The 12,980-nt window shown below is 46.5% G+C and overlaps 1 protein-coding gene across 1 annotated transcript in view; it reads left to right on the forward strand.

Moving 5' to 3' along the window:
• The window catches only part of DNAH3 (dynein axonemal heavy chain 3), a 195,244-nt gene that overhangs the window by 129,404 nt on the left and 52,860 nt on the right, over window positions 1-12,980 (forward strand). Inside the window, exons 37-44 of the mRNA XM_075284877.1 lie at window positions 484-725; window positions 982-1,082; window positions 1,196-1,301; window positions 3,867-3,996; window positions 5,770-6,006; window positions 6,722-6,825; window positions 10,153-10,447; window positions 11,814-11,993. Coding sequence (XP_075140978.1) covers window positions 484-725; window positions 982-1,082; window positions 1,196-1,301; window positions 3,867-3,996; window positions 5,770-6,006; window positions 6,722-6,825; window positions 10,153-10,447; window positions 11,814-11,993 — 1,395 coding nt within the window. The remainder of the gene's footprint in view (window positions 1-483; window positions 726-981; window positions 1,083-1,195; window positions 1,302-3,866; window positions 3,997-5,769; window positions 6,007-6,721; window positions 6,826-10,152; window positions 10,448-11,813; window positions 11,994-12,980) is intronic.

A 12,980-nucleotide genomic window follows, 5' to 3' on the forward strand; every position in this document is an offset into this window, starting at 1 on the left:
GACGTCCCTGACATATCAGACTGGATAAGGATTCTTCATATGGTCAAGGAGAATGGTAAGACCCAAATGTGGACAAGGCTCGAGACATGAAAACAAGGAACATTCCACCATGTAGGGAGTCTGACAGGCAATTCTCATATACAACATGGCTCTTCTCCAGAAGGAAGGTACTGGATTGATCATGTGATACAGCATTAAAGGGGATGTCCATGATTAATAGCAAATTCAGGGGTGTGTGCAAAAAAAAAAAAAAATGGCAGCAGAGCGGCTAACGTCACCGCTGAGACTAATCATTGGCCCCTGTGGTCGCTGGATAGGGCCCGCGGAGTCACTGACACACATCACTAATCTCAGCGAACATTGAAGCCAGTGATTGGTCTCATGTGAGTCTCTGACCAGGGAAGGTGAATAAGACGCCGGCCGCCCCCGAGTTTGATATAATTCCTAGAAAATATTGATTGTGACATTTTTATTGTTCCTCAGCTAATTCAATGGATGAGTTTGCTGTGGACTTTAGAGTGATCAATCCAAAGGCCATCACTATGGGTCAGCTGTATGGCTGCTTCGACCCAGTGAGCCATGAGTGGGCGGACGGCGTATTAGCGACTACTTTCCGAGAACAAGCCTCTTCTACCACAGACGAGAGGAAATGGATTGTGTTTGATGGGCCGGTCGATGCAGTTTGGATAGAGAATATGAACACAGTCCTGGATGACAATAAGAAGGTAATGGCGTCTTTCTGCCCCAGGTGACCTGGACTTGCCGGTTACCCCTCTGTCTCTATTAGGGTCCTGTTTAGGCTCCTGACACCTTCATCTCCACCCCATGGCTTCCTTTCTTCTGTCCATGTCATTGTACACTGATGATCCCATAGGCTTCAAGGCTTTCATTATGATTGAGAAGTTTCGGTTGCGATTTGTCAGTGGGTGTTTTGATGTCGCTGTTTGGTAATTGGCATCATGTCCGCTTCCTTCCCCTTAGCTGTGTTTGATGAGCGGTGAAATCATTCAGATGAATTCTAAGATGAGCTTAATTTTTGAGCCTGCTGACTTGGAGCAAGCGTCTCCGGCAACTGTGAGCAGGTAAGTGGATTTTGCATGCGACGGTCAGGTCGGAGCGGTTGCGGTCTTATTTGCTCAGCACGTCTCATCCTTTTGCTTGAGGGTCTTGTGTTTTTCTCTTTATAACCATCCAGGTGTGGGATGATCTATATGGAACCCCACCAGCTCGGATGGAAACCTTTGAAAGATTCCTACATGAACACTCTGCCGGAGCATCTCCTGCCTGAACACAAGGAATTGGTAAGAGGGCGAATGACTCCAGAAGCATTACATACACACGCACTGTATTCTGGATCTCTGCCTGTCCGGTATACCGTCACGCTGTATATTGGCTGCTTAGTAGAAGCTTTTAGGCAGCTCCAGGTGAACGAGAGCCATAAAATTAGACCTTTACATTGCAGTCTGTTCCTGGGGGTGTTTTGTAGCCACTTGGCTATTTTATATTTCTACTACTACCTAGCAATGAATCTGTGAAAAACTGATGAAACGCAGACAGTGCGAAGATGCCATCCTTATGCTGGCCGAGAAGAGACGAGAAGAGAGAAATACTAGCGCGTGCAATCATTTTCTGGCAGCGTCTCCTGGTCTGTGATTTCACTATAAATGGGAACGGGCCCTTAGTGAGGAATCTTCTGTCTATGGTGCAATAATTCTGGGGCCAATGACTTACTGCTCCTTTGCAATATGAGGTAACATGGCCATGTGCACATGTCAGGTCCATGGGCTTGTGCTCTGACACTGGCGGCCTCTGATTGGAGCTCTGAGTCACACCCCCTTGTCTGCTCCACCCTCCTGACAGTGCAGAACCTAAATAGCAAATCACACACCAAAACTGACAGCACTGATTGCTGGGACCAGAGAAACAAATCCCTCAGTGCCAGAGTCAGCAGAGCGGCAGCTATTATCTGTAGGTGCTGCCACTAGATTTTGAAAAGCCCCTCCCCTTTTTTTTTTTTTACATATCGGTAAAACCCATATGCAAATGAACCTCTCTGTGCACCCTGGGAGTTCCCCAAGCCATCGTGCACCCCCTGCGTCATCCCTTTGTAACGCCCCCTCCTTTGCTTCTCCTCCTCCTCCGTAGGTGTAACCGCCTCCATTCTCTGTAGTCTCCATCCTGCACTTTGAAATCTCGGGCATGCCCAGTAACGCTCCCTTCTGAGCCCTACTGCACATGCCCAGGCGCCATTTTCTTGTGCGCTTTCTCCCATTGTACACCAGTTATCAGCTCAGTAGATTTCAGCTCTAATTGACATCAGTTTTGTAGATCTGTTGCTCTGCCCGCTCCTGTCCTCGCTCTGCCCGCTCCTGTCCTCGCTCTGCCCGCTCCTGTCCTCGCTCTGCCACTATTTAGCAAAGTGTCCTGAACAGAGGAAAGATAGAAAAGATGTCGTTTTTGCCCCAATCCTGATGTGTCAGTAGCGGAGAAGTTGCCGTTAGTTTGCAGATCATTTCTCAGAAGCTCCATGAAAATAAAGGTTTTTTGGTCAGGGACAATATTCGTAACGTTGCGTCTCCCTTGATGTGTTTGTGTGAGATCATATAAAATAGCAACCTCCGCCATTGTACATATCAAAGACCAACCGTATATCAATTTTTAATGTGCAATGCTTGGATGGCTGAAAGGTCACGGTGTCAGAATGGCTTTTTGAAATCCTCAATCCGTCAGTTTTATCCATAATTCATGTTCATGGAAGATCAGCGCAGTGAGGAATATCTGGAAGACGGCGCTCAGAGAGTGATAGTCTGCGGCCGCTGCTTTACATCAGGACCAAGTCCTCAGGAGTCACCGCACATCCCATAGACAGGTCATGTTTGTAATCACTGCAGTCAGAGTGTACACATAAGTATACACATACAGTCGTCTTCTCTCTTATTCGGGATCATTTGACTTTTCATTTTTGCATTTTCTAGAACTGCACAAGGTTCATACACTCACTGACCAAAAAAAACTCAGCGCAATGTTATGTCTGAGATATGTGAATGATTACAGGCGGGGTGTGATTAGAGTCTGGGTCTAGCCTCAAGAGGGCGTAATAGAGCTGCACTGCTACTTAAGAAGGCTCTCAGAGGTTACTTTTGGGTAGTGTACCTAATGGTGAGAGATGATTGACTGCTAGACATTTTGACCAGTTTGTAGACTTTGTGAGGGTGCGTCTTGTGACTGAGAAAATCAGAATGGTTGTATCAATAAATGGCTGTGACATCTGTGGACAAGTATGCCGGGTGACTGCCTGGTGCTGCCCCAGATTACTAGAAGATCTGTCATCGGAACAGAGACCTTCCTATCTGTAGAGAGAATCCTCTCTTCATAGATATGGACATCAGCCTGCAAGTGCACTGGGGGAGGGCCCGGATTGTTACGCACAGCTGGAAGTGCTCCGCTTCCTCTTCTCGATGCTTCTCCTATTAGCGGTGACATTTTTAGCCTTATGACTTTTTGTAGACAATTCTTCCAAGTTGTTTCCGCCCCATGTGCACTTACAGACTGACTTGCACTTCCGTATACAGAGTCTTAGGTCTCCGTTCCTTCAGTGATTTGCAGTTTCTGCCCCCACCTGGCCCGGTTTAGGGTTTGTAGTCATTTCCTACCTTTGTTTTGTTCCTTTTCTTCCACTTTAGACCATGAGATTTGCTTTTATTCCTGTGCAGACTTGTAATCGCTTCTTATATGGGCCATGTACGGAGGAGCCGTTCCCAGGTTTATGACCCGCCGTAAGGCTTTGCCGCTGTATTTCAGACACTTACGCTTCTTAAGTGATAACAATTGCAAACTTTTTATGCCGCACTTTATTTTACTTCTAGATTGGCGACATGTTTAACTGGCTGGTGCAGCCGAGCTTGAATTTCATCCGTCTGGAATGTAAATTTGTGGTGCAGACGTCTCCCCTCCACCTGACGTACAGCATGATGAGACTTTATACCTGCCTGATCGGTACGGCTGTTCATTTTCATTGTTCACACTCCAAGTGCGTAGATTTAGTTTTTTAACCCTTTCAGCGCAGATGGCGAGATGCGCAGTGTGAATTAAGGACGATTCATCTGCAGGGTTTACATTTTAGCTTTCACTCTTTGTATCTCTCCCGCGATGGTTAAACTTCGTCTGTCTTTAGAGATTTGTCCAATTTAGTTTCTTTTGAAGAGACTCAGAATAGAAAATTACAAGACAGAATGCGCCGTCAATAGATAACAAGCGGAGGCCTCCTTTTAGGTTTAAGATGTCGCCTGTTACCCTCCTCAGAAATAGAATGGCCGAGTAAACTATTCCTGACCTGGATTATTGGTGTACAAACATAATTCTCACAACGTGCTGGCTATAGATTAAGATGAAAATGATTTCACCTCTGTCTTGTGTAAGGCAGGTAAAGCTAGTCGTCCATTGTCTGTCAGGATCCATCTCCTCCAACTCCCCCATGTACATGCACACCAGGCTCTTCAATTCCTCCAGGCACATGCACACCAGGCTCTTCAATTCCTCCAGGCACATGCACACCAGGCTCTTCTTCTTTCCCCCCATGTACATGCACACCAGGCTCTTCAATTCCTCCAGGCACATGCACACCAGGCTCTTCTTCTTTCCCCCCATGTACATGCACACCAGGCTCTTCTTCTTTCCCCCCATGTAAATGCACACCAGGCTCTTCTTCTTTCCCCCCATGTACATGCACACCAGGCTCTTCTTCTTTCCCCCCATGTACATGCACACCAGGCTCTTCTTCTTTCCCCCCATGTACATGCACACCAGGCTCTTCTTCTTTCCCACCATGTACATGCACACCAGGCTCTTCTTCTTTCCCCGTGCACATGCACACCAGGCTCTTCTTTATTTCCCCCATGTACATGCACACCAGGCTCTTCTTCTTTCCCCGTGCACATGCACACCAGGCTCTTCTTTATTTCCCCCATGTACATGCACACCAGGCTCTTCTTCTTTCCCCCCATGTACATGCACACCAGGCTCTTCTTCTTTCCCCATGCACATGCACACCAGGCTCTTCTTCTTTCCCCGTGCACATGCACTCCAGGCTCTTCTTTATTTCTCCCAGGCACATGCACACCAGGCTCTTCTTCTTCCCCCCATGTACATGCACACCAGGCTCTTCTTCTTTCCCCCCATGTACATGCACACCTGGCTCTTCTTCTTCCCCCCATGTACATGCACACCAGGCTCTTCTTCTTTATTTCCCCCATGTACATGCACACCAGGCTCTTCTTCTTTCCCCGTGCACATGCACACCAGGCTCTTCTTCTTTCCCCGTGCACATGCACACCAGGCTCTTCTTCTTTCCCCGTGCACATGCACACCAGGCTCTTCTTCTTTCCCCGTGCACATGCACACCAGGCTCTTCTTCTTTCCCCGTGCACATGCACTCCAGGCTCTTCTTTATTTCTCCCAGGCACATGCACACCAGGCTCTTCTTCTTTCCCCCCATGTACATGCACACCAGGCTCTTCTTCTTCCCCCCATGTACATGCACACCAGGCTCTTCTTCTTTCCCCCCATGTACATGCACACCAGGCTCCTCACTAGCTCACCCTCCATATGTTAGATTGTCATATTTGTGAATATTATCTTCTGTCTTTTTGAAGCCCCATGTATTTTAGTGTGACAACCCTACGCACAACGCTACATGAACCCCTGTATGTCCCGGGTAACGTTCTTGCACCTCAGCTGGTGTCTTTTAGCTTGTGGCTTGATATGTTGCAGATGACATAGTCAGATCTGAAGAGGACGGCAGAGAAGCCTTGTCCAGCCAGCAGATAACATTGTGGTTACAAGGTCTTTTCCTCTTTGCCTTGGTTTGGACCATTGGAGGAACCATAAATGGAGAAAGTAGGAAGAAGTTTGACGTGTTTTACCGCAACCTGCTGATGGGAATGGATGACCAACACCCGCGACCCAAGAGCGTCAAATTAACCAAGAACAATGTGTTTCCAGAGAGAGGTGGGCGCGATGGGGATAGTGATGGGGATAGTCGTATATGTGACTGTGTATGAGTAATATAGTGATGGGGATAGTGGTATATGTGACTGTATATGAGTAATATAGTGATGGGGATAGCCGTATTGTATATGTGACTGTGTATGAGTAATATAGTGATGGGGATAGTCGTATATGTGACTGTATATGTGTAATATAGTGATGGGGATAGCCGTATTGTATATGTGACTGTATATGTGTAATATAGTGATGGGGATAGCCGTATTGTATATGTGACTGTATATGAGTAAACTGTGACAAAAATGTCACCAAGACCCGCAAATGTAAATCCGGGATCAAGGATCATTCCAGCTCCGACCCTACAGGATAAACCAATGCTGTGCCAAGTACTCCGATCACTTTATCATTACTTTACTCTTCCTTTCTACTTCTTTACAAATAGAATGTGTAGAATTGATTTGGTATTGATGTATTACTACTGTATTGATATGATCTTGATACGGTAATGATATGGATATACTGTCTGATTTACTTTATTATCCATGAGACACTTTGTAGCGGCGCTTCCTTTGTACATGTGCTCCGGCCGTGACCCCTTGATGCCGCTCAGGCACAGTTACTGGACAGTCTATGTCTTTGCCTCTCTCAGCTGTCCCGCGGTTGCATTTGGTGACAGATTTGTGTAATCCGTACATAAGATTAATCTTCTCATTCGCAGGAACCGTTTATGACTTCTATTTCCACAAACATGGCAGCGGACAATGGAATACGTGGACTGATTATATTACTAAGGAGGAAGTGACAATCGCTCCCACTGCAAAGGTGATAATAATAAACGCCTAAATACACCTATACACTGTATACAGTCATTACAGGGTTAACGCTAAACTTGTGATGTATTGGTATGTGTGTCATTTATACATGTTAGGTTATACTTTATTAACACGTTGTCTTCTGTCTGTGACATCGGCCATGAGATCTGTCCTCATTGTGTAGTGTGTCTGTGTGTGTATATATATATATACTGTATATATATATATATATGTGTGTGTGTGTGTAATGTGTATGGACTGTGTATAGTGCAGGGAAACAAGGGGAGGAGGCGACTGCATGCAGTTATATTTCAAGTGTTATAAAGTGTGGAAACTTGTATCTGGTGTCATAGAGAAGAAGAGCTTCTCACCAGGCGGTTCTATATAATCTAGTATTGTAGCAGAGTATATAGTGTATTATTTCCGGAGACAGAGTCAGGATTAGGAGATTTAGATTTTTAATCCCGCGTCCTAGGAAAGAAGAGAATCAGCCTGATACAACACCATTCCCCTGCGCTGAGATATAAGCCCTATTAGGGGGAAAGTGCAGGATCTCACAGAAAGGAGACCAAATGTATGAATAAAGGATTTTACTACATTTATTGCAAAGATTCTGACAGAACATGGAAAGTTGTTCTATAATTCAGTTACACTTTAATGTATTACCCTGCATGTGGAAACCTAGATAGGAAGTTACAGAAAGTCGCACTTAGGATGACAGGAACACGATCGCTCCCTGCCGCTGCAGCGTCCACGAGGAAGGGTCCACGGGGCCTCTCTTACTACCTGATCCATGCAGATCAGCTGACACAGGTACAGATGAGCGATACATTTGCAAAACACTACAACAAATTGGCAGCTTTCTTCTGAAAACGTATTGGATGAGTGGGGCTGAGCTGCAAACCTGTGCACAATGTATGGACAGATGTGGTGAATTTCTTGGAAAGAATCATCCTGGGCAATCCCTCTAAGAGTAGCCTGCGTCCTGTGACGTACACGCTGCCATATGTGCGTGCGCGGACTGTATACTGACAGTGTTTTTGCACTAGTTACATTACAGTGTATCGTTATAGCTGAAGCTGACATAAGTGTTGGCATGTAAGGATTTGTGCTGAGCGGGCTCACAGATATATAGATATTTCTAGATTAGTCCATGATTTCCGGTTACTTGGCGCGGTGGTGTCCCCGGGGACGCCTGAGGTGATGGTATACCATGTATGTGTGAATTCCATTATAGAAAGCTTTATCATCCAATGACGTCACTATTTGTTCTTGTCTCAGACATTACCTTTAAGTTACCTTGAGGGGGGAGGGCGCCAAACCTAATATATATCTCGCTGTGGCGTATCCTGCGATCTGCTCATTATGTCAAGGACCTGAAGCGCTTTCACTAAAGTTCCATCTTCTGTTTAATGGGTCTTATTGTTTAATGGAAGTTTTCTGCCCGTCACATGGAGCAGCGAGCTAAAGACAATGTGAATGACGGCCTATTATCACACGGCAGCAGGGTTACCAGTATTACAAACCATGTGAAGGGCTTTTAGACTAGTTTCCTATTGTATGTAATAACGTACTGCCGTGCTACAATGTTATATGGCTTTGTAATAATAAGGTCTCTCTTATCCCTTCTGGAAAACATCACATCCATCTATTCAGAACCTTCTGGTATTATACGTTACTGTACCAAATGCAGATTATTCATTCAGTCATCCATAGCAACAGATTCAGCTTGCTGATAAAACAAAACCATCCATCTAGTGCAGCTCGCCATTGTCCCTGACTAATTGTCATCCCTTTATGAACAACTTGTCTATGGATTGTTTTAGCAGAAACACAAGTGAATAGACATAGAAAACAAAGGGAATCTTCTTCAGGCCCATCAGATTAAAGCCTGGTGATTGACTGTTGGTTCATACGACTACCAGTACAGCCAGTGTCACCAATACAGCCAGTGTCACCAGTACAGCCAGTGTCACCAGTACAGCCAGTGCCACCAGTACAGCCAGTGCCACCAGTACAGCCAGTGTCACCAATACAGCCAGTGTCACCAGTACAGCCAGTGCCACCAGTACAGCCAGTGCCACCAGTACAGCCAGTGTCACCAGTACAGCCAGTGTCACCAGTACAGCCTGTGCCACCAGTACAGCCAGTGCCACCAGTACAGCCAGTGCCACCAATACAGCCAGTGCCACCAGTACAGCCAATGCCACTAATACAGCCAGTGTCACCAGTACAGCCAGTGCCACTAATACAGCCAGTGCCACCAGTACAGCCAGTGCCACCAGTACAGCCAGTGCCACCAGTACAGCCAATGCCACTAATACAGCCAGTGTCACCAGTACAGCCAGTGCCACCAGTACAGCCAATGCCACTAATACAGCCAGTGCCACCATTACAGCCAGTGCCACCATTACAGCCAGTGCCACCAATACAGCCAGTTCCACCAGTACAGCCAATGCCACTAATACAGCCAGTGCCACCATTACAGCCAGTGCCACCAGTACCACCAATACAGCCAGTGCCACCATTACAGCCAGTGCCACCAATACAGCCATTGTCACCAGTGCCACCAGTACAGCCAGTGCCACCAGTACAGCCAGTACCACCAATACAGCCAGTGTCACCAGTACAGCCAGTGCCACCAATACAGCCATTGTCACCAGTGCCACCAGTACAGCCAGTGCCACCAATACAGCCAGTGTCACCAGTACAGCCTGTGTCACCAGTACAGCCAGTGTCACCAGTACAGCCAGTGCCACCAATACAGCCAGTGCCACCAATACAGCCAGTGCCACCAGTACAGCCTGTGTCACCAGTACAGCCAGTGTCACCAGTACAGCCAGTGCCACCAATACAGCCAGTGTCACCAATTTCAGCCAGTGTCACCAGTACAGCCAGTGTCACCAGTACAGCCAGTGCCACCAATACAGCCAGTGTCACCAGCACAGCCAGTGCCACCAATACAGCCAGTGCCACCAATACAGCCAGTGTCACCAGTACAGCCAGTGCCACCAGTACAGCCAGTGTCACCAGTACAGCCAGTGCCACCAATACAGCCAGTGCCACCAATACAGCCAGTGTCACCAATTTCAGCCAGTGTCACCAGTACAGCCAGTGTCACCAGTACAGCCAGTGCCACCAGTACAGCCAGTGTCACCAGCACAGCCAGTGTCAACAGTACAGCCAGTGCCACCAGTACAGCCAGTTCCACCAGTACCAGTGACCTTCCATTTATTTTCCTTTTTCCACTTCTCTAATGGGAAAGTACAATGTAAATCCTGTAGAGCGATGTCTGGACCGAGCGAATGGTAACAGGATTTCTGCGTCTCTTCCCCAGGTATCTGATCTCATTATTCCCACAATGGAGACCGCCAGACAGTCCTTCTTCTTAAACTTATACATAGAACATTCTGTTCCTTTGCTGTTTGTGGGACCGACGGGGACAGGAAAATCTGCAATTACAAACAGCTTCCTAATAAAACTTCCCAAAGACAAATACATTGCCAACTGCATCAACTTCTCAGCAAGAACCTCGGCAAATCAGACCCAGGACATCATATTCTCCAAGCTGGAGCGCCGCCGGAAGGGCTTGTACGGGCCGCCCGTAGGAAAGAAAGCCCTGGTGTTTGTGGGTAAGGAGTGTCTGAGAACCTTGTGAATACCGAACATCTACACCGGACACTTATTATCAATGGGATCTTATAGGACAAGTCATAGGGAGAAGCTTCTCAGCGTTCAGCATTGGGGCCCATTCACCTGGACTGGTTACGATGGTCCTAACGTAACACTGATACCGTTTTGTGCTCTCAGAGGATAGCCATAACGGAAGGGTGAACCTCACAAGATCCTTCATGGGTTTGTCCACCGGATTCATTATAAGCGGCACAAACCACAAGCGCCATTACTATACTCTTGTTTGTCTTCAGAGTATATTAAGTGGAGCTCCGGGGAGGTGCGAATACATCTGATACACTTATACTCACCTTCCTGACTCTGCCCCGGGGTCCTCTTACATCCTCTTCTGGCCCCCTCCCCCGGCTCACATCAGAGGTCCTGGATGTTCAGCTCCAGCCCATTGTTGTCTGTGGAGAGGGGACGAGGGAGGAGGAAGCTGAGACAGACGGAGGACAGAAAGAGGCAATGAGAGCGGTCTGCAGCCCCGGTGAGAGTTTTATCTCACACCTGAGCTGTTATTGATAGTTGAGTTATTGTCCAGCTCTGTTGTGAGGGATGGGGACACGTCTTATCATCTCTCTGCCCTCAGCAGCTCACCCTCCTTCACCTCCTTCCCTTCTCATACATACCAATGGGCTGGAGCTCTCCACTATATACACACCGCTATATACGGAGGTGACCTGTGATGTCAGAGACAGTGATCAGTGCAGCGGCCGGAGAGAAGGGAAGCGGGAACGTATAAAGGACTTACGGTGCTTATGGGTTTGTTAGTGAATGTGAAGTAGTTTATATGGTCTCAGATCTTCACAGCCCTGCCGGTGCAGAGAACAATGATGTGTCCCATATATTTGGGCTCATCTGATATCCCGTCAATCCATTAATAGTTTTCTCCCAATGTACAGTAATAGAGAGAAAACTGTCAATCATTGGAGGGCGGATTAGTGGGGGGCGGGCATATCGGGAATATCATTGGACTCAATTCTGCCTTAGCTGAAGATTTAAGTACCGATACACTGACATTGACATTAACCCATAAGTGACCGGCCGCTGAAATCTGTGACTGTCACTACTTATGGTAATGGACCTGACAGGTTCCCTTGTAATGATATAGGGGACGTATAGACATGTAATGGCCGCCAGTGGCTTATGAAGTCAGATCCTTAGAGATCAGATGATCCCTGGAATTGCTTCTCAAACAAGAGGTGATCTCCACAAGACAATCCCTTTAAGGATTTTATGAGGCAATTCTCATACTCTATATAGCAGTATAATATCACACAGCTGTGCTCCGGCCTATAACTGGGGTCTCTCTTTTATCTATAGATGATCTAAACATGCCAGCCAAAGAAGTCTATGGAGCGCAGCCACCTATAGAGTTACTGAGACAGTGGATAGACCACGGACACTGGTACGACAGGAAGGACACCTCACGACTAGATATTGTGGATGTCTTATTATTGTCTGCAATGGGGCCCCCTGGAGGTGGGAGGAATGACATTACTGGTGAGTCATCCAAAATATATGGAACTAAAAAGAGAGAGAGAGAGAGAGAGATGTGTGTGAGTATATATATATGTCTGTGTGTGAGTATACTGTATATATATAGTATATCTATGTATCATGAATATCTTATTTGATCAGACACTTTTCCATCACTTACGTAGTTAAAAATAAGTTATTCAAGTATAGAGAGTGGCATGGAAAATAAAACGTCATCTAAAAAATCTTTAAAAAAACTTGGTTTAAAAAAAAAAAAAAAAAAAAAGTCCATTATCTGTTGACAGGAGAATGCTACACTTACAGTATATGTCTGTATATAGGCAGGAGGTAGGTGATATATCACTGCATATATTCAGTTGTATGGCGGCAGTCGTGGCGTTTACGGCCGTATGGTCAGATTGATGAGCTCTTTCATTGCTCCCAGTAATAATATATTCAGGTAGTGACACATAATGGTTGTGGATTATTCAGTAATAATATCAAGAAGAGATAAATGACTGTGACAGATACCGAGGAATCGCTGAACAAGGAGGAGGGTCAGGGAGATCGAGTCAGTGTGGCCGACAGGGGCCATCAATCTAAGCGGCAATAAAGCCACATATAGAAGAGCCGCAGCAGCAGCAATGTCTATAGGGTGGAGTCACCCAGCACGTATACAGGACGTATATATACAGGGTGGCCATCATATAACCTCAGGTGTTTGCAGTCATGTGCAGTCTGACCCAATGGACGGAATTGCCTGAAAATGTGTATGTGTGCTAATCAAGGAACGGGAAAACGGACGGCATGAAAAAACACAAAAACTAAAAATCATCACCAACTGCTTCCTGGTGACAGTGACACCCGCATGACATTGGCATTAATGATTCTGGCCAGACTGGAAGTGGAGACCAGTGGGCCGTAGAATATCCTGTGGAGCGACAAAGCGAGGAAGTGACAGGTAACTGCTCGACAAAAAAACACTTTTTGAAAACTTTTTTCCCCGGACCA

This window comes from Leptodactylus fuscus, chromosome 8 (assembly GCF_031893055.1).
Source record: "Leptodactylus fuscus isolate aLepFus1 chromosome 8, aLepFus1.hap2, whole genome shotgun sequence".
NCBI classification, from domain to species: domain Eukaryota; kingdom Metazoa; phylum Chordata; class Amphibia; order Anura; family Leptodactylidae; genus Leptodactylus; species Leptodactylus fuscus.